This window comes from Terrapene carolina, unplaced genomic scaffold, assembly GCF_002925995.2.
Source record: "Terrapene carolina triunguis isolate 2854851 unplaced genomic scaffold, T_m_triunguis-2.0 Scaffold58, whole genome shotgun sequence".
NCBI lineage: Eukaryota > Metazoa > Chordata > Testudines > Emydidae > Terrapene > Terrapene triunguis.
The window spans coordinates 52,241,294-52,264,108 of record NW_020664409.1 but is presented as its reverse complement, the minus strand read 5'-3'; the positions used below and the strand labels follow the sequence as shown (position 1 = coordinate 52,264,108).

The window sequence follows — 22,815 nt, the reverse complement described above, 5'->3', positions numbered from 1 at the left end:
GGGCAGCCAAACATTTTTTTGCTTGGGGCGGCAAAAAACCTAGAGCCAGCCCTGACTGTGATGGCAAATATCTGAACTGCAGTCAGTAATGTCATGACAGCTAGCAGATGGCTACTGACAATGTTCAAAGTAAGGGGGTAATTCAGCCCCATGTTTTCTCTAATGGCATCATTTCAGATAAAGATGAATAAATAGATCTGAAAACAGCACTGCAAAGGAACACAATTAGCACTTCCACAGGGTTAGTAAAGGCCAGGTTGTGAGGAGCCCTTGCCTAAGCTCCCAGGGGCTATGGGATAGGCAAGCAGCCTTGCACCCCATACTCCTATTGAAACCCCACCTGCATCTGAAGGCCCCTCCCCCAGCCTAAAGGGATTCAAGTAGAGTTGGGGGGCAACAAATGATAAAGCAGTGAGGGGATGCAGCTGCACAATCACAGTGTTGCCATCTCTCATGCTTTTATCATAAGTCGTGTGATTTTTGGCACGTTCCTTTCCAGCAGCTGGAATCATGATCTTGCATGAAGATCTCAGCTTTCATTTAAAAAAATTATCGTCTAGCCCTCATGGTGGCAGAGAATAGCTTGAAAACATGAATCACGTGCACATTAAAGGCTCAAAAACCTAGAAGGCAAATACAATTAACCCCATGTTTATTTTTTTATAAACCATGATTTTAAGCCAATCTCATGCTTTTGTGGGGCTTTATTCATGATGATTGAACGTTTTGGGTTGACAATACTGTACAAGGGCCTCCCACAGTATCAGTCTCTGCCCTCCCTGAGCTCTGGGAATTACAAGGACAACCCACACCTGGCTCCACTGGTGAGCAAGATGCCAAAAAAAGTGGATATGGGCAGGGAGTAGGTGAGGTCATAGTCCAACTCCTTCCCCCTACTGCCCCAATGGTTGGTGCAAAGTGCGAGTAGAGAAGCACTGGGAAAGATGGTGCCTGTGAGAGTAACAATCTCTCCAGTGCTCATCCTGGAGTAGTACAGCCCCTCCACCCCATCCCATTTGCAAAGTAAGGAGGGTAAATACCACAGTTCAGCGCTATGTGGAGATCCAACTGAAATGTCTGAATTATTTAAGCAAACTATACTTTAAGTGCACTGAACTCTGACATGTACATGGCTAGATGTGCAAAGTGAGAAATGCAAGCAGCTTTCCATTGAACACCGGCATTTAGTATGCTTTTCAACATTTTGGTTTCTTGCATGATTATTTTTATCCTTCAGGCAAATGTTTCTGCAGCCTGTGAACCTTTTTATGTAAATCAGCTGAAACATTTGGCAAGTCGTAGCAAAACTGCAGCTCCGTATATCATTGAAGCTGAAAATAAATGGAAATAATACATATGCATTAAAGTACAGATTTGTTTAAAAAATGAAGCCTGTAACTCAGAGGCTGGACTGCATACATTTAGCGATTCCCTGTTCATTGACACTGCATATGATGTACTGATATATTTAAACAATATAATTCTGATGTTAATACTAATTTGTTCTCATTTACAACAGTGTAAATCAGAATTAGCTGTTGAAGTCGTAAAAGGAGAATCAGGTCTACAGTGTTGCTGTGTAGAGTTGGGCAAATATGGATTTTTCAGTTTGTTGGCAATTTCAGAAAGTTGGGAAAAGTTTGTTTCAGTTCAGACTGAAACGAACATTTTCAAAATTTTCAGCAAATTGAAAAATCAAAATTAATTTGGGGTCAAATGAAAAGTTTTGTAAGTTTTAGTAAAGAACAAAATTGTCAGACACATAGATAAACATAACTTGTTGGGGAAGAGTCAATATGGTTTTGTATAGGGAAATCATGCCTCACCAATCTACTAGAATTCTTTGAGGGAGTCAACAAGCACATGGACAAGGGGGATCCAGTGGATATATATGGAGATATACCTATCTCATAGAACTGGAAGGGACCCTGAAAGGTCATTGAGTCCAGCCCCCTGTCTTCACTAGTAGGACCAAGTACTGATTTTTGCCCCAGATCCCTAAGTGGCCCCCTGAAGGACTGAACTCACAACCCTGGGCTTAGCAGGCTAATGCTCAAACCACTGAGCTATCCCCCCCTAAACATAGTGTATTTAGATTTTCAGAAAGCCTTTGACAAGGTCCCTCACTAAAGGCTCTTAAGCAAAGTACGCTGTCATGGGATAACAAGTAAGGTCCTCTTATGGATTGGTATCTGGTTAAAAGATAGGAAACAAAGGGTAAGAATAAATGGTCAGTTTTCAGACTGGAGAGATGTAAATAGTGGTGTCCGCCAGGGGTCTGTCCTGGGTCCAGTCCTATTTAACGTATTCATAAATAATCTGGAAAAAGAGCTAAACAGTGAGGTGGCAAAATTTGCAGATGATACAAAATTACTCAAAATAGTTAAGTCCCAGGCAGACTGCAAAGAGCTACAAAGGACTCTCTCAAAACTGGGTGACTGGGCAACAACATGGCCGATGAAATTCAATGTTGATAAATGCAAAGTAATGCACCTTAGAAAACATAATCCCAACTATACATATAAAAGGGATAGAAAATAAGATACAAATTATCATATATTGCCTCTATATAAATCCATGGTACGCCCACATCTTGAATACTGCGTGCAGATGTGCTCACCCCATCTCAAAAAAGATATATTGGAATTGGAAAAGGTTCAGAAAAGGGCAACAAAAAGTGATTAAGGGTATGGAATGGCTTCCGTATGAGGAGAGATTAATAAGACTGTGACTTTTCAGCTTGGAATAGAGATGACTAAAGGAGGAATATGATAGAGGTCTATAAAATCATGACTGGTGTGGAGAAAGTAAATAGGGAAGTGTTATTTACTCCTTATAACACACAAACTAGGGATCACCAAATGAAATTAATAAGGCAGCAGGTTTAAAACAAATAAAAGGAAGTATTTCTTCACACAATGCACAGTCAACCTGTGCAACTCTTTGCCAGAGGATGTTTTGAAGGGCAAGACTATACAGGGTTAAAAAAAAACTAGATAAATTCATGGAGGGTAGGTCCATCAATGGCTATTAGCCAGGATGGGCAGGGATGGTATCCCTAGCCTCTTTTTGCCAGAAGCTGGGAATGGGCGATAGGCAGGGCTGTCCCTAACTATTCTGGGGCCCTACGAAGCCCCCCCTCCCCGTGGAGGGGCAGGCCTCTGCAGGGGGAGAGGGAGCTGGCCCCAGGCCTCCATGTGGGGGGGCTGGCTTGGGGGGCACCACCCCCCAGCACTCACCGGTGACGTGGCTGGGGCCGGGTCACTGCACTTCCCGCCACCGGTGAGTGCAGGCCTGGCCCTGCTGCGGTCCTCAGGGGGGTGGGGGCAGGGCTGGGGCAGAGCAGGGCAGGGGCTTTGGGGAAGGGCTGGGGTGGAGCAGGGTTGGGAAGAGGCGGGACTGGGGTGGAACAGAGACGGGAGCCATGGGGAAGATGGGGGGGCAGGGGCTGGAGCAGCACGCAGCTGTGCAGGGCACCAGGAAATTTGGTGCCCCAAATTTCCTGGTGCCCTACGCAGCTGCATACTTTGCGTATGGGTAGGGATGGCCCTGGTGACAGGGAATGGATCACTTGATTACCTGTTTTGTTCATTCTCTCTGGGACACCTGGCCTTGGCCAATGTCAGAAAACAGGATACTGGGCTAGATGGACCTTTGATGTGACCCAGTATGGTCGTTTTTATGTTTGTTTTGACAAAATCAAAATGACCACTCAAAAACATTTTTGAATTTTTAAAAATAAAATTAAAGGAACTTTTGAATTGAAAGTCATTAGCACAATATGTTTTGATTTTTTTTTTTAAATGTTGGTGGATTTTTTTTCAAAACGAACCATTTGGCGAAACATTTTGGTGTCATTAACTCAGCGGTTTTCTCTGGAAAAAAGTTGCAGATGAAGAATTTTGCCACAGTCCACCCCAGAGATGGCTATGTTTCAGCAATAGATGGATCATTAGAAATAAAAAGTTTTATACAATTATGATAATGATAGGGTTTATTTATTTATTTATTTATTTTTGTTACAGGAGTATATAAGGAGAGAGACAGGTTGTCTAAAGAGGGACACTAACTGGTCTTTCTCACATGCTGATTGCAACTTCTTTCATTTTACAGGGCTCGTCAGAGAGTTCTCTCTTTTATCAAAACAGCGTTAATCTACAAGTTTTATATTAATCAGAGGTAGATAAGCACGAATTAATTAAAAAATCACCTTCAGCAAATCTAGTTTAACAGGGTTGTTGTTTTTGCTTTTTATACACTTTGAATGTAATGGGTCAGCTGGTATAAATTGGGGTAGCAATACTTATTTTAATGGAACCATCTGGTTTACACTCCTGAAGATCTGGATCAGTGTCTTTAATGATGGGACAAATTCCAGCCCAAACTACTAATTCTTGGTTGTACTTTAAGCATAGTACTTGCATGCTGATACCGATCCTACTGAGGGAGACAATGTGCTTCATATGTTATGACTGAGATGGACAGGAAGAGAGTGAGATCCCTAGGAGTGGGTGTGCTGAACAGCTGGTGCCTGAATAAAGGGGAAAAGGCTTGGACGTGCTGAACAACTGGTCTTTGGACACTATTGATGCCTGGAGGCTGTTGTAACTCCCAGAGCTCATGAGCTCCATGAGAAATGAGGAGGAAAATGGCTGCTGGATCCCAGCAATAGGGGAACCTAGCCAGTCCTCCCTCTGCCCCCCAGACTCCCTTGTGCGACAGTGCAGTGAACCCTCTATATGGGGGTGAAATGTCATAACACTTGTCCTGTCTCAGAACATAAAACCAGTTCTTCTGTGTCTGGGACCTCTAAAGATTGGGGCAGGATTTCCTCATAAATCTATATGTATACTGCCCCCTGCTTGATGGAGTGTCTGACCTGCAGTCCTCTCTCCTCTAGTGGGTGCCACCAGAAGAGGATAGAAACCCTTATATTCAGGGGCTGCTCTAGCTGTAGGCAAACTAGGCAGCTGCCTATAGCAGCATATTCTGCTTAGGGCATCAGGGTGGCTAGGCCAAACCTGAGTGGGATTGCAAACCCGGGCACTGGATCACGCCGCTCACTCAAATTTGGCCCATCTAACCCCATCATGAGGGAGGGGTGACTGGGCCAAATCTGAGTCAGTGGTGCTGAGACCTGCTGCTTGCCCCCTGACCTGCCTTCTGCCATAACGACCAAACCATCTAAATGCTCTCTGCCCCCTTCCCCATGAAAGTCCAATGAACCTGGTTGAGAAGCTCTGTTCTCGGGCTAGGAGGGGGCAGCACATAGAATTTTGCCTAAGGTGGCAGAGTGTCTTGAGCTTCTGCTCAAGACATATCTACCTCTCATTTTATTTAATTTCTTTTGCCACAAGATGAAAACTAATGTATTTAATGTATGTTGCATTCACAGAGATTCTCAAGGCATAGCCAAAAATAGGTTTATAATTTGAAAAATGTGCTGTTTCCCCCCAAATATATTACAAGTTTTTAAAAGCCTTCATTCATCCCCAAATGACTTTGAACCTTTCAGGATCTTCCCAGCCACCTAAACTACATCTCTTTGAAGGAGAGACAACATCTCAGAAATCACTCTTTAGAGGTAAAAATTATTGGAGGAGGGACATAACATAGGCATGTGACAGGTATGGCAATAAAATATGTGAAACAGCATGTTATCTTGTATATTTAGCAAAGCAAACTACTGTAAATTTCCTTCCATTACCATCTCCTGACAGAAAGGTTATTAATATTTGATGCATTGTCACAAAGCACATTTGCATAATTCTGACACTGAACACAAATAAATGGCACTGACGGCTCTGCTTCATAAAGTTTCCTTTATGGCAATATTTCACTACTTATTGCATGTGGATGCATGCAATGGCAAGCAGGAAGCTAAGTAAGGTCATGATTGAAGATGCAGAAATTGAGATAAAAAGGAATAGATAAAACATTCATAAATTGCTGCTATGTTGCATTTTGCATGTACAGACACTATTTAGAGATCTTTAAAGAACTGTGGTACGTACTTTACATGACAAAACAGTTAAGCTGCAATGAAATTTGAGTTAAGTCAAGGAGTTCAAAGTGTCCAACTGTATCACTTTTTTCAAGGCTGTCTCTACAGAAGCGGACAGGTTTTGAAAAGAAATGCTGCCTACACACACATCAACAGATGTTTCATCTCCAGTGAAATCATTTGCAAAATGTTTTTCCTCTCTTTCAGTGTGCCAGGCTGCCTGATTTCAAAGAGCTCGGACTTGAAAGTGTGGCCTACAGGCCCCATGCAGAAGTGATGTGTGGTTGTTCTCTGGGTTTGGAATTTGCACACCCAACCCGAGAATGAGCACATAAAGAGAAAGTCACAGATTTTTGCTTTTTGGTTGCCACAGCGGCAGGAATAATAGCAACAGGTGACACTATATACTTGTGAAATTGTGCCCCCTACACAACATAAACAGTGGGGAGGACACTGTCTATGACCCAATGTCTGAGACAGTGATTTTGAGGGGAAATAGAAAGTGCAATCAACCAAAACTATAGTACCAGCAGCGCCATTAAAAATGGATTGTTACAGTTTTAAGCAAAATGTTCATGTCCTTGCAAATCATTCTATTAATGGGAGCAGCCTTCTAAGACTCATTATTCTGAGCCCATGAAGTAGTCATTCAGTCAGTATTTGTACTGTATAATATAACCAAACAAAAAATGTTGTTAAAAGAGGATTAACTGCTTTTAGGCAAAGATGATTACTTTCCAAATTCTTCCTGGCTACTTAAGCTTCTGAACTTCCAGATGTAGTTTCCTCCCTGGGATAGGGACATAAAATAACTCTATATAGCTTCTCCCCCTCTCCTATCCATGCACACAACTAGAGCTGGGCAAAACATATGTATTGAACAATTTATTCATTTAACATAGCTCTTGGTTTCTGACGGCAAATTGTCTACCAACGGGTCACACTTTCCCCAGATTTGTTCCTATTCATAGTTATTTGCTGTATATGTTATGTGAGTATATTTCAGTGTATCGATTACTCACCCACTACTTGCTACAAGTACTGCTTTTAGTACTCCCTTTTTGCAATTCTGGCTGTTTTGGATGGATACATAGCTAGTATGGTCTGTTTCTGTTCCCTGATCAGAGTGGTGAATTCTCAGAATGATGGACTCCAAATTCACTTTCTGTGAATATTCTGCAACATTCACTTCCTGTGCCAGTTTAACAAAGACTCCTGAGAGTTTAGCTCATTTGCTAGAATAGTTGTGGAACATGAATCCAAAAAGAGGGAGTGAAAAAAGTCAGAGCAACATACTTCAAACACTTCAATTAATGTTCTCTTTTTTCCCCAAAGGTACTTCATGCACACATGCCTGCGTACGTGCACACACACTTTACACCTTCACTGATGGCAGAATTCTGGTAGCAAGGTTTCTTATTAGAGCTCTAGGCATATTGTGCAGGCAGCAACACTGTCTACAACAGAGATGTATCTAAATTATTTTGCTTTGCCTTATAAGATAGTACAAGTGGGATTTATTTGCCTTGCCTGCTCAGCAAACTTGTTGATAAGCCTATCTCTTTAGGAGCAGTTGCTCTACTTTTAGAGTAGAAAGTCTGTAAAACGCGGTGCTTCATTAAAAATACCATAGCTGGCACCTTCCAGAGGCACAGAAAAAGAATATTCACTGGGTAAGTAACATATTATAAATTATAATTGAGATTCAACTCTCCAAGGGAGAAGGGAAGGTAACTTGTCATCTGAAGCATTTTGCATTTCTGAAAATGGAGTAGGAGTTTAGACAGTATAATGATATCATTAAGAAATGCCCTTGGAAAGAAAGCAAAATTATACTATGCTGTTTCTTGCAAACCACAGGAGCTCTTTATTGTTCTGTCAGTGGCAGTTCAAAGAGCGCAGTGACCCTATTAGCATTCACTCAGGCGTTTATAGTAAATTGGAGGGGTGCAATTTATTGAATAGTTAATTATATTTGTGTGTTTGAATAACTATCACAGTTATTGATGTGGACTGCACTCAAGAGTATCCACCTCGCACATGTTCTTCCCCCACAGTTTTATTTTTTTTAAAACACTACTCCAGGTAGAAGTTGATCTGTAACAGCGGTGAAAATCGAGAACATGGGACAGTCTCTGGAGGCAGGAAAAGGGAAAGAGATGTGTGAGAACATTTCGATAGATATAGTATAAAACTAGAGCTGGGCAAAAAATTCCAGCAAACTGTTTTTTGGCAAAAAATTGGGTTTTCAACTGGAGAATAATAAAAAAGGATCTGCTTTCCATGGAAAATGTTGACTTTTCATCAACGAGCTGAGCACCCAGAACATTTTTTTTTGGAAATGGTGCTGCAGTGCTTCATGAGAGTTGTAGTTTGGCTGTCTCCTGCCTCCTTACTCCTCTATCCACCAGGTTCACAAATTGGACAATAGCTCTCTTGATGCAAACTGGCCAGGGACTCCCATGATGCATCACAGTTGCTCAGTCAGAGGACGGACTGTGGTGCATCATGGGACATGTAGTCCAATCAAGCAGTCTGTGTCATAGAAGAGAATGGGAACTTGACAAACCCCACGAGGCACTGCACTGGCATTTATGAATCACAGTTTTTGGTTTTCTGCTGAACGTTTTCAGTGACAAATTTTTAAAATTGGGTTTAGATTTTTGGCTGAAAAATTAAATGTTTCCTTGGGGAAAAGGACTATTTTCTGGCTAACTCTATATAAAACAACTAGGTAAAGTGTAGAGTCAAGAGGCCTTATAATTTTAGGACCAGATTATAATAGCCTTACTCACATTGAATAACACTTCTTGAGTGGTCTCATTGAATTCAGAATAAGGTCTTATTCCTCTCGAATAGGGTATCAGAACATGGCCTTTATACATTGTATTAAGCAAAATAGAATTTACAATACAATAAGAAAATACAGAGTAAAATAAAGATTCTTATGTTATAGTTCCAACAAAGTTTAAAAAGTTTAGATCAATGTAACTGCACCAATTTATACCTGCTGAGGATTTGTCCCTAAATGACATAGGATGTTAAAGCTTAATCAGGGAAGTAACTGGTAAATCAGAGACTTATCACAAGGAGATGAATTTGCTCCATGTTCTTTTAAGGTTGTGATTTTGGTATTAATATGGCTTCTTAATTCAAGTTCTTATTGATTCATCAGTCAAGCTTTATACTTTCAATATAGTTATAGTATTGTCAATGAGACTGTTAATGACAATTCAGTTAAAATTACAATGAGAGACAATTATTTAACTACTGACATGTCAGTTCAAACTTGCCTTCCCAAATAACTATAACTGAGTCAAGCCCTCTTCCCACATATCACACACTAACCCTGAATATGGATTTATTGAGTCAAAGCTACTTCTAATTTTGCATAGAATTTACCAGTAGTTTTAACCATAGGTAATTTGCAATTCTAATCTTAGTTTATAAAAAGTTGTGGTGTTATCCTAAGCAAATGTTTAAACAGCAGTAAACTCTTTGGCTCATTACTAATCGATGTAAGCTTCTGTCTTTTGACTGACAGCTTATCAATTTTGTGACATCCAAATTCATGTGTTAGTTAAAATATATCTAGTCTGTAATTGCTCTAGGCAGCTATGCCTTCGTTCAGCTATATTTTCACTGCATGTAAACTAGAGCTGGTCAGAAAATTTTACTGAAATGGAAATGATTTTTTATTAAACTTTTTCCATATTTTGACCAGGTCTAATGTAAATAGTTGGAAATAGTGGAAGATGCTTGGGTTGAAAAGCAGTTTGAAAATGTAGATGATCAAATGGGTGCCTAACTTGTCTAACCAAAAGGATGCATAATGTATATGTAAAGTATTTAATGAGGTATTTACAACACATGAGGTTATAGTGGGTCAGGAATATTCAGAAAATGCTGATTTGTCAAAACCAATACTTGTGTAGGAAAGGGTTGATTTTTAGAAATTTCTTGAACTGGAAGAAAGTCCTGTTTCTCTGAACACAGTGGGAACCAAACAATAGGAGGAAATGTCTTTGTTTTCACTTCAAAGCCTTTTTTCAGCCAGCCCTGTGCCCAAAAAACTTTCCCTCTGGGCTTTCTCTCAGGGCTGTGCTACCAGTGCTTCTCTTGCTGTCTGCTTCTGGCTGTTTCTCCCCAGAGACACACACATCTCCACCAAACTAATACCCAGATCCCCTGTATTTACATTCAGCCCCAGTAAAACCCCTCCACTCACATAGCTCAGTTTCTGATTGGACTTGCATATAGCATGTGTTTTGGGTAATGACTCCTATTGTTTCAGCTATGTTACTCCAAAAAGGATCTTATCTGTTTCTTATGTTTATCCTAAATGAAGGGCAGCTATCACCCAACCAACTTCAGTGAGGTTTTACCCACCCTCATCGTGACAACGTAATACATCACATTGACATGGATCCCAGTGTGCCACCAAAAATCTATGCACCAGGACCATGCAAAGTCTCAATAACAATGAGAAATAAAGTAAAAGCTTTTCTTGAGCAGATCAGAAAGTTAAATGTTGTTGAGCAACCTGAGATACCAAATGACTGTGTTAAGACTATGACAATCCACGCATAATTTGCCATGATTCTGTACTCTAGTAAGAATGTTGCTTGGTGGCAATGCAGAATGGCACTGGATGACTAGGAAGAGAAAAGCTTTTGGGAATTAAAGAGAAGTTGTTGAAAAAGCACCAGTGTTGAAATATTTTGAATTAACAAAGATGCTAAGATCTCAGTTGATGCAACACAGGCACCTTCACAATCCACAGCAGGCAGGAAGTTTTAGGATTGTACTTGACTGTATATGTCCTTGGCAGTGGGAGGTATCAGTTCACTACTGACATAAACTCTTGCTAGTGTTTTAATAGCTACTTGCAAGAAATGTTTGCTTCCTGGTTTTAGGAAATTATCAGTGTTAACTTTTATGGCTCCTTAGCAATGTTAACATAATATTCTCTTACTGTCTAATTTGTATAACCAAACTTCATGGAACCTATACTAAAATGTAATCACCGTGACAGTAAAAAAAATGGTGCTAAGCTTGACATCTCCAATTTCTCTGTCTTAAGGAACACTAATGCATATAGCAGTCTACTCTTGCCAAGAGCCAAATACCGTGAAAAGCCTCTGCCAAGCAAATATATTGTTGTGTTGATAGATTCTACTAAACAGTTATATCTAATTTCCAAGTAATAAATGTGAGTCTATAGCCTGCTGTGCTTTGCTTTTTATTTGTTCCATTCAGTCTCTGGAGACATTAGGCAAACAACCAGCATGGACCTTCTCTTACTGAGAGAAAAGTCTGTTTATCTGCATTTATTTTATATATGAGTCAATCTCTATTTTCCTTCCCTAAAATTTCAAAAGTGTCCCTGATTGATAGTTCAGAAAACACTTTACTCTTCATCATATTACAACAGCTACGTCAGGCAGCTAGCACAAGCATTTTTTGGAACATTTCAAGTTGACCTGTTCCAATGGGTATTAAATGCTCATCACTGCAGTTTTAACTAGTTGTGACTGCACATTCAGCTATTCAACAAAGGAGGCTAATGTTATAAAACATATTCTATGATGGGAAAGGGGGTTCCTCTCAATGAGCAAATGTTTCAAAACTCTTTAGGGCCAATTTTTCAAAATTTGGTGTGTAAATTAAGTCTACAAAATATATTTGTATGTGTATCCATTGCCAATGGGTACTTGTTTATCCAAATATATTTGTGTATACAAATGCATGTTTTGCATGCATACTTTCAAATAAACACATTTTAGAATTCAAAGTTCTGAAATCTTTTGTCAGAGCTGTATGGGAGGCAAAGAAAGGTATCTTCACCTCCATTACAGCATCTAATAAATTGTAATCTGTAGACATGTGAAGTGTGGTGAATAGCCTTGGGAAACTTGGGGTTTTCTTTGTTCAGAAACAGTTGAATGTTTCTTGTTGTGAGGAGCGTCAATTTTCTTTATTGAAAAGAGTAATCGGAATCTGACCAGACTTATGATCTCTGTGAAGGCAAAGTCATGTCTGGTACAGACGAATGTGAATCTTGCCTGTTTGCCCATAAGGCTCTGTTATTCATGAAGGAGCTAGAGGTGCTTGGGGAGCTCTTTGCAGACTTGACCCATATCCTGCCAGGCTGGTAAGATCAAGTAGGGAAGTACTGAGTCTGTTTTTTGAGGAGATTGTCAATCCCTTCCTTTGGTTGGCCCTTGCTGAAGAAAACTTGAGTCTCAGAATTCAGCCCCTTATTTTCTGTCTCTAATCTCCCTTTTCTTGGGAATATAATTGGAAAGGTTATGTGGAAAGGACAACTCTGACAAATTCAGAGTCCAAAGATTTCCTTGGTCACTGTCAATCTGTTTTTAGGCTTGGATGTGACACACAGGCTACATTGGTGTGAATGTTTGATGTCCTTCTAAGAATGGCTTAAAATAATGGGCCAAATACTCAGCTGGTGTAAATCAGTGTAGTTTCACTGAAGTCAATAGAGCTACACCAATTCACATCATCTGAGGATCTGGCCTCAGATGCCCATTCTAATTCTTTTATATATGTTACCAGCTTTAGATACCATTTGCTGACAGGTTGAGGACCGGAGCAGGGACATAAGGAATGTCTCTTGAGGAACTCCATTCTAGCCTGTCAAAGAGATAGCTTTGGGGCAAATGTTCATCTACACTGAGGGAATTCTCATGCTGGGTATGAGGTGGTTCTGTTCTCTCACCCCTCTAGTTCAGTGTATATATCACCATTAGTGAGGTGTTGGGCTATTGAGCCTTCAGTATGCAATGACACACAGTTCTGCATCTCCATTTTATGTGACTTATACACTACATGAGGTGAGCCTTCTCAGTCTCTAACAGAGATGGGTACTTCGATGTGAATTAGCTGTTTTATTCTTAATTTGAATAAGAAATAATAGTGGTAGGCTGGGGGAATCAGCCGGAAGAAGTGGCAAGATTCTTTTACCACTGAAGGACTATGCCTACCTTTTGTTACTCATGTTTACAACCTGGGGATCTTGATCTGGATATTTAGATAGCAGCAGTGGCCAAGAATAACGTTAATCTCTGTTTAGGAAGAAGGTTGTTAACTTTTTTGCCAGTTACATATCTTGCCATGGTCCATGCCTGATGGGAGTCTTACGATGCACTGTGGTGGTTCAGCCACAGGGAGAGACTGTGGTGCATCATGGTAGATATAGTGTAGCTGTGGAGTAAGGCACGTAAAGGAGAAAGGCAGCATGAGGGAACTGGAATTATAACTTCCTTGAGGCGCGATGGCTGCTCAGTTGGACACAAAGATTAATGTTGACTGAAAATGAAATATTTAATTTCGACTACACAAACGAAAATTAAATGTTTCTATTCAATGAAAAGAGGCCGAAGCAAAATATTGGGATGTTTCTGAATAGAGATTTTTTTTTGGAATTTATTTTTCTGTGAAGAATTTCACCTGGAGCTGGTGAAAACTCAGAATTTCCAGAAATTCTGACATTTTGAATTTTGTTTTCTTTCATAAATAAATAAATAAATACAATCAAAATATAGGAAACAAAAATTCTTTATGAAACAAAAATTGAAATATTTCATCCTGATAATGTCAAAATGGAATAATCAAAATGCTTTGTTTCATTTTTTTTTTCCAAAATGAAGTTTTGTAGAGATCAGAAACAACGAGGAGTCCGGCGGCACCTTAAAGACTAACAGATTTATTTGGGCATCTTTAAGGTTAGTCTTAAAGACTAATCCTTGTTGTTTTTGTGAGTACAGACTAACACGGCTACCCCTCTGATACTTGTGGAGATCAGCACATTCCTGAACAATATGTCAGTTTTGACAAAAAAGCATTTGCTGACAGAAAAAAACATTTCATCAGAAATTTTTCAACCAGCTCTAGTTTTGATATTTATATTCTTCATCCTATTTGGAACGAAACCAAATGCAGAAATATCAGAATTTCCCCTGGGACAGAAATTCCATTTTTCAGTCAGCTCCACTCTCAAATCTGTAAATCTAGGGCATATTTTTAAATTAATTTTTTTGCACATTTTTATATCACATTGTTTGCATGTGATCCTAAAGCATTATATAGGCGCATGTGATTTTATATGAGAAATGTCTGTGGTTTTAGCCCCGTGGGACTTTGGCACAGGTGGTGTAAATTAAAGCAGCCTGAGGGCAGACAAGCCTTATATATGGCAATGCCAAAATGATCTTTAAGCCACCTTTGCATGGCCATCCCCCAACTGCTGACTTGTGCTGTGTGCTGCTCAGCTGGACTTCCAGATCCTTTGATCTTCTAGATTTCTTTACTAAACTAATCAAATTGGGATCAGTTTTTGTGAACCACTTGTCCTGATTTTTCTCAAGTGTTTTGTAGTGTTTCTGCGTGGTGTTAAAGAAGCTGTCACATGTGAACTTATAGGTGGCTGCTCTTCAGTGCTGGCTGAGTGATCTTTCTTTGTGCATGCATATGTGTGTGTATACACATACTAGAACAGAGCACCAGTTGCTGGAGACATTATATTTGTGTAAGCAGAGTCTGAATGAGCTCTCCCCTGACATCTAATGGTGAGCTGTGGAAAAAGACTTCAGAAGCTGATCTTGTTTGCATGGACACACCCACCCCGCCTAGGTGCTCATCGTGATGGGATTGCTTGCCCAAATGATCACTTGTGGCTGGTGTTGGATCCCCAGTCTCTTTGTTATTAAGACAGGAATAATAAAGGGTTGTTATCCTTGTTGTGTGAACTGAGGACAGCAGAACTGTACCTGGCATACCCCAATGGAGGGACTTACCTTCAACTGAATGACACCTGCTAGGCAGGGGACATGGGTTCCAAAGCCCAATGAGTTGAAAGATGGTGGGGACAGGTACTTGTACTTGGTGGTGTGGGCCCTGTTTAATGGTCCTAGATACCATTTGACCCTTCCTCACCCCATGGTATAATAAAAGAGCTAATTTAGATTCAATTGAGAGTCTTGTTACATGCTGCAGAGATGAAATCACTGATACCTAGGTCTAAGTATTAAACCTACTTTGGGACAGTGTCTCTATTGCAAGAGACTGCCCAGTGTGCAACAGCAGTGAGGCTTCCCCACTAACAGCTGAAATCACTGAGAGCTGTGTTGTGTGTGGGGGGGAAGCCCTGAAGACATCTTAGTGAGTGACCAGCTGGGAAGCTGGCAGAGAGGCGCGGCAAGCGGCCAGCAGGGCGGCTGGTGGAGAGGGTCAGAGCAGAGCCCCGTAGAGGCGTGACAATCAGCCGTTGGGGCAATGAGCGAGTGCAGCATGTAAGATTCGTCCTTACCACCCCCTGCCTTCCACACAGGGTGGGAGGTGAACTCTGCAGATGAACCTCTGAACTCTGGTAGTGCACTGGCCAAGGACAGCAACTGTGAGTGGGGTACAGAGAAAGGACGGGCACGTTAAAGGGACTTTTGGGTTGTAAGACCCTGAGGGGAAAAGGACATTGCCCAACTTACTTGGGGGTGGGTCTTTTGCTCATGGTTTGTGTTTATGAACCCTAGTTGTGGTGTTTTCCCAAATTAATGCTGAGTTAATTCCCTCCTTTTATTAAAAGGTTTTGCTACACTCAGACTCTGTGCTTGCGAGAGGGGAAGTATTGCCTCTTAGAGGCGCCCAGGGTTGGTGTGTAATTGTCCCAGGTCACTGGGTGGGGGTTCGAGCCGGTTTTGTGTTGTATTGTTGAAAAGGAACCCCTAGATACTGAACCCAGCCCTTGTTGCTGCTGGCTCCACCTGGCAGAGGGTTACATCTGCATATGGCAGAAGAAAGCTCAGTGTCTCCAGGATGACCATACTCAGAGCCGTCCCTTGGGTAGGGTGAATCAGGGCAACTGCCTCAGGCCCCACACTGTAGGGGGCCCTGCTCTTCGATAAAAGCGGGACTGTCCTGATATTTAGCCCTTTGTCCCACGTCCTGACCGATGTGCAATCGGGACACCATTTGTCCCGATATTCAGGTGAGGAGGTGAATGGGGAGGCGAACAGCAGGTGGGCAGGCGGGTGGGGGTGAGGAGGCAGGCGGGCGGGCAGACAGCGAGGAGGAGAGCAGCGGTTGGGCGGGTGGGCGCGCCGGGTGGACGGCGAGGAAAGTAGCAAGGAGGCTGATTTGTCCTGGGTCCCGCACCCACCTAGGGACAGCCCTGACCATATTCACTGGCAGCCCTTCATGCACCTTCAGAAAAGAAGTAGCCCACACAGACATATTTATTTTGGCATTTGCCTTTGCGCAGGGAATGGGCGATGGCCCCAGTCCATCCACCCATACCCCTTCTGGGATGGTCAATGCGCCTAGGAATGCTCTTCCCCTCGTACTCAGAAAGCACTGGCTGCAGTACAATAGCTGCAGCCTATGCAGAAATGCTGGGCAGGGCAAAGGAAATCTCTGAACTTCTCCTTGCAACCAGTACAGCTCCACTGCAGCAGCTATTCCTCTGACCTAATTTTCTTAAGCATCTCAATGGAACACTCCAAAATGTGTCACCCTACAAAAAGGATTGTGGTGACTATTTTCCACAGTTCATTATATTTCTTGGAATTATTTTAGTTATCCAAGAATATATTGTTTAAATAAATGTTGTTATAGGTAAACCCTGATGAACTAATCTAACTGAAACTACTGTCAATGTTGCCCACAACCTTAGGGATAATTAATAGACCAACATCGCAGACATAGAAATATGACTTCACAGCAGGAGCAAGCAGAAAGAGAAAGGCTGTGAAGGGGAAAAAGCTGCTCACACAGAAATGCTAAAAACAAATAGAAATCAAAATCCAGCAAGTTATTGGCATAGTATATTGTTTTTGTATAAATATCATCTTTTCCCCCTTTGCCTCTGTATGACCATTTTTCTGTAAGATCTACCCTTCCCCCAGACATCAGTGAAAGAAACAGAAATAGAAAAACTCTAGAAAGAAATAGAGCATCTACTAAGACATATAGCAACTCTTTCCTCATGATGAAAGAATGAACCTCATTAATGAGAGCCTTGCTTAGAACACATTTGTCCTTGCACATTTGAGATATAATTAAAAGTGCCACACTGTACACATAGTTATTTAGCATTAGAACGACCCTTGTTTAAGATGGTGATACTAGCTCTATTTTAGGTCATTAAATAGGGTAATTGCGAAACAGGAGAGCTACCCTGTTGAGCTATAATAAACTCACCGGTGTGATCTTACATACAGAGAAATCCAATAAATAATGGGAATATGAGCAAAATGTGATTTCAGGCCAACTTGAGTTTTAACTAGAATTTGTACATCTGCAAATCTTCATAAATAAGAAATCTGCATAACAACTATATACGAATAATTTCATTACTATCAAGCATATTAGGTATAACTAGCGGAGGTTCTACAGAATTAATTAACGTGTACTGAATAACATCCATTCTCATTACTTAGTGTTATTGCATTGCAGGAGCAGATTGAGAAAAACTAAAAGGGCTGAGTTGCAAAGACAAGCAGCTTCTCTTTCACCAGGATAGAGAACATGCTGCATCTTAAAGGTGACAAGAAACATTATTGCATAGATTAATATTATTCAATCAAACCATTAATGTTTATTTTTCGATAATCCTAGATTTCAAACAAAGATGGGCCCAAAGCACTGAGTTTGTATCCAGATCAGTTTCCCTAAGACTTGAGAGAGAGGGTTCAGATTTGGAGTTTAGGTTCAGCCAATTAGGAAGAGAATCTGGAAAATTCATATCTGAAGCTCCGTAGAGATCAGGACTTGGGTTCAACCCCATATGTAATCATAAAATAATGAACTAATTTCATCCCTGTTGTATCTCCATCCACTTCACTGGTCTGATGCAGGGATAAGTTTGGCCCAATATTGTTCTTTAAAAAAGGGAACGGGTATATTCCCTTAATCTGCCTGCTTGAATATCTGCATGTGGAGATTAGTGGCTGCAGATATTTACAAAGCACTAAAACCACTTAGATATTTTGCGGACATGATAAACCTTGAGACCTCCTAAATGCTTCCACTCAGACTGGGAAAAAGGCATACATTTTTAAAGGTGAGAGTAATTAACTATTGGAACAATTTACCAAGATTCATGGTGGATTCTCCACCACTAACAATTTTAAAATCAAGATTGGATGTTTTTCTAAAAGATCTGCTCTAGGAATTATTTTGGGGAAGTTCTATGGTCTGTATTATACAGGTCAGACTAGATGATCACAATGGCCCCTTGTGGCCTGGGAATCCAGGCACCTCCAAAGTAGAAGCAACACACTCATACAGTGGTTCTCTTTTTCCCGCTCCAATATAGGTCTTGTTTATATTTCAAAAGCATCTGAAACAACTAAAAATTTTATTAGGATAGTGACAGGTATGTTAAAATGAAAAAGTTACTGAAACGGTTTAAACAGGGAAATCAGTCACTTGAAAAGTCTGTGTTTTATATAACAGTATTTGACTTACAATCTCCACAATGATTTTGTAATTAATATGTCTGAATGCTCTAAAGAAGTTTCTGATTCCTTTATTCTGATGCCAGATGAATGGCCCAGTACTGGTTGGTGTCAGATTGGTAGATTATGTTGAACAAAAAAGAGAACAATTGGAAGTCATGAGGTGTAGTAATCTTCAAGAAGCGTCAAGGCGTTGTTTTCCAATTTTTGCAATCCAAATTGCAGCGTTTACAATTCCCATTGCAAATGGAATCCTCCAGTGGTCTGCACAGTCCATGACACATTCCCCTTGTTTTAATTTGTTCTAGAAACAGTTATTTTTATTTCCACATATATTTATTGCAATCATCTGTGTGTTCTTTTTAAATAAAAAATTTAAGAAATCATCTGCCACTAAGACTGGCATCCTATAGATAAACAAATGAAATCTTTGCACATTACACAGGGGTTTATCAGAAAATAAGGCAGCCTCAGAACCTGTAATAAAAAGCTTTGGGTTAAGGCACTAGACTAGGACTCGGGCAATCTGGGTTCAATCCTGTGTAATTTTGGGCAAATCTCTTAATCTCTCTTTGCTTTAGTTTGCCATCTGTAAAATTGTGGATAATACTAATTCCCCATAGCACAGAAGGTGTTGTGAGGATAGCTACATAAATACTTGGGAGGTAGATGCTAAGTGGGAGCCATGTAAGTACCTAAACTGTTCACAGAAACACCTAATCTCTTGCTAATATTGTAAAATATTTGCAGAAATCTTATTTTAAATGCCTTTTCTATTAACATTCTCACCAGAAACCTGATTCTAAGAGTTATGTTCATTCTATCCAGGAACAGAAACAAACAAGGTGACCTAGAGGACTGTAATGGGGCATGATGGCCCTTTAAGAGAGGTTCTGGATCCAGCACTGGCCTGTTCCTAGTTTCTTCCCAGAACAAAGGCATTCTGGAGGGAAGAGAAGAGGTTGCAATTTCCAAGGCACATGAAAATTGTAGACCTCTCAGCAAAGCATGATGGGAAAGCGGACAAGGACAGCTCTCTTTACTGAATTTAAGGGAGATTGGTGGGAAGTTAGACTTGTACTGAGTCTCCATGATGAGGCAGGCTGGGAAAGAGTAGGGTGTGGCTCACTTTTCTGAGGGAGAGATTGGTAAAAGGGTTGGAACTTTGGGTCTCTCCAGTCAAAGGTCCTGGGAGGGGCTTTAGGAAGAAGCCTGTGAAAGGTCCTGAGAGGATACCTAAGCGGCCGGCAGACTGAATGTAATATATCCCCAGTGAGGGAAGTTCATATGGACTTTATTACAGAGACATCAAGTAGACAGAACCCTGGAGTGGTTTCTTGAAGTATCCAAGTAAGGGTGTTAGGCCAATGAGCCAGATAGAGGACCTCACGAAGTCATCAAGTCCAGCCCCTAGCACTGAGGTAGGATCTAGACCATCCCTGACAGATGTTTATCCAACCTCTTCTTAAAACCTCCAATGGCAGGGATTCCACCGTTTCCCTATTCCACAGCTTAACTACCGTTATAGTTAAAAAATAAATTCCTAATATTTAACCTTGCTGCAGATTGCTGACTACTTCTTGTCCTACCTTCAGTGAGCTTGGAGAACAGTTGATCACAATCCTCTTTATAACAGCTCTTTTAAAGCATGCTGTGGACCCATTGTATACAGATCTGGTTTTCATGTAGTTTTACCTTGTTCCTATTTGCTTACAGGTGTCAGATGCACGTACCTCCTCTGAACTGGACCGTAACATAATTTAATGTCTGGTGTATTATCATGCTTGGAGAGCTTCTGCAGGAAATTAGGGAAGTCTGAATGGCAGTACATTGATTCCCTCAGGGAGTCTTTCCTCCCTCTTTCCCATTACACCCCAAACCCAAATATATTTGAGAGTATGATTCGGCAGTATATTTCCATCTCCTGATAATCACAACTACTCCCTTCCCTTCACCACCCTGCACATACATATGCACCCGCACATGTACGGCATGCTTCATAAGGCAGATGTTGCTGGATTTTAATCCCTAGGAACTCTCAGATGGATTAAATCTCAAATCTCTAAACATTATTCTAATTGCTACAGTAAGTAATACATGCCTGTGGCAATGATGATTTAGCGTTTAAATGAAAGCAATAGATAATCAAAAATGAACATCTGAAACTAGGGCTAGGCTACAACTGGATGATACTCAAATCATTTTTCTTATTGAAATTTTTTATTGATTTTTCTCCCCTTTGCTTTCTGAGAAATATTATCCTGACTACAATGACAAAACCTAGCTAACTGAATACATGCATGCATCTCACATTCCACATACCTGTAACCCTTCAATGGCCAGTTTGAGGATGGACGGTGTTAGCTTGGAGGCTTGCTTGAAGGAGAAATTGCTCCAGTCTATAATTAAAATGAAGCCGTTTATCTGAAGCTCTTGATCTTCAATGAGAACTTCCAAGGACAACAGAATAGCCCGTAGAATATCTATGAAGGAGTTCCTAAGGCCAAAGCAAACATAAAGGGTTGTAATTATCTTCAGACCACAGGAAATGCAGATATGCCAGGGATTTTTCATGTACAAAGAAACAGATATTTATTTGGGTGAAGTTCTTTAGAAAAGACAGATATTTAAAAAGCATCACCAAGGTATTCCTTGATTTGATAACATCTGTTCACTGATGGATAAAATAGATCCTGAGTTAAATCTCTTGACATTTTGTGGCATCCCTTATAATAGATTTTAGCTCAGCTGCATTGGAAAAATATTTGTCTATAGTAAATGAAAGCGCTTTAGGCTATCAGTTTAAAACACTCTGCATTAACTATGACAACTAGCAAGCCCACAGAGCTAATGAGACAGACATGCATCAGACAGATTTTCCTGTGCTTCACAAAATTCAAGTGTTCTCTTTCATTAATTGTTTGCTGTTCTGTTCCTTTTTTAAAATAATGAATCCGGTAACAACTAGAAACTAAATGTGATAAATTCACACTCACAGACCCTGATCAATCAAAGACCTATGGACAGATCTTCACCTGATGCAAATCAGCATTCTCACGGGAAGAAAATATTCTATGAGCTATAGTCATTCACTTCGGAAACAGAAACATAGCCTATAATTTAGGGAGTACCAGGTGTACACTAGCTGAGGATTTGGCCCCTAGTATATATTCTTTCCTAGCCAGCACTGTCCTGGCCATACATTGGCATGCTCCAAGGTATAGAAACAGCACAGTAACTCAAAAGTATAGACATCAGTGCTAAAATCTTTGAGTAAGGAAAGCCCATTAGAATGTGAACATTTCTGGAGTAAGAAGCAATAAACTGGTGTCAAACCAAAGGTTTAAAAAAAACCCACATCTGATGAAGTGGGTTATAGCCCACGAAAGTTTATGCCCAGATAAATTTGTTAGTCTCTAAGGTGCCGCTAGGATTCCGCATAGTTTTTGCGGATACAGACTAACACGGCTACCCCTGTGAAACCTGAAACCACAGATTATATTTATTTAAAAAAGAGAGAGAGAACCCTGTTATAAACCTGAGACAATAGCCGTCAGGTGGGTGAAATAAGTAGTGCATAGAACAAGGTTTAGCTTTATTAAGAAAATTTGCTTGAGCTAGCCATCCTATTGAATTCCTGCACCTTCGATACATTCCACCAACAATTTGTCTGCATTATAAGGAGGAAAACTAGAAACAGACAGGCATGTCTGTACAACACATGCATAAATTACATACCGATAAATAAGAGAGGCTATTTGGAAAGGAGGGAAGGGTTCTTTTTTTGTATAATACATTTTAGCCATTGCCCAGTTTATATGGTTCAAGCATAAAATGGAAAATAACGACAACAGATCAAAATAGGAACTCTGTATTAATTAGCAGTAGGCTGACTGCAGGGGCTCTGTCATCTCACAGATAATAATTACTAACATCTGTAGTTATGAAGAAGGGAGAGATAAACAGAGAGAAGGAAACACTGTACATTTTTCTTAACATGTAATTCTGGACTGGGAAAGTTTCTTTGGTAAATAATGAGCATGAGTCTCTCTCCAAAAAAATATAGCTTAGTCTTTATGGAAATGATTATGTAATGCATAGGCGCTGGCTCCCTCCGGGCCTGGGGGGGGTGCTCAACCCCCCCGTTCTGCGCTAGGCCCCACTCCATCCTTTCTCCCAAGTCCCCACCTCTTCCCACCCAACCTCTTCCCACCCAGTTCCACCCCATCCCTGAGTGTGACCCATCCCCGCTCCTCCCCATTCCTTCCAGAGCCTCCTGCACACCATGAAACAGCTGATGGGGAGGGAGGGGCAGAGTTGATCGGCAGGGCCGCCGGT

At 40.7% G+C, this 22,815-nt stretch overlaps 1 protein-coding gene across 1 annotated transcript in view; it reads right to left on the bottom strand.

Moving 5' to 3' along the window:
* The window catches only part of CLVS1 (clavesin 1), a 112,379-nt gene that overhangs the window by 51,908 nt on the left and 37,656 nt on the right, over nt 1-22,815 (bottom strand). Inside the window, exon 2 of the mRNA XM_024198454.2 lies at nt 20,800-20,974. Within this exon, the coding sequence (XP_024054222.2) occupies nt 20,800-20,974 (175 nt within the window). The remainder of the gene's footprint in view (nt 1-20,799; nt 20,975-22,815) is intronic.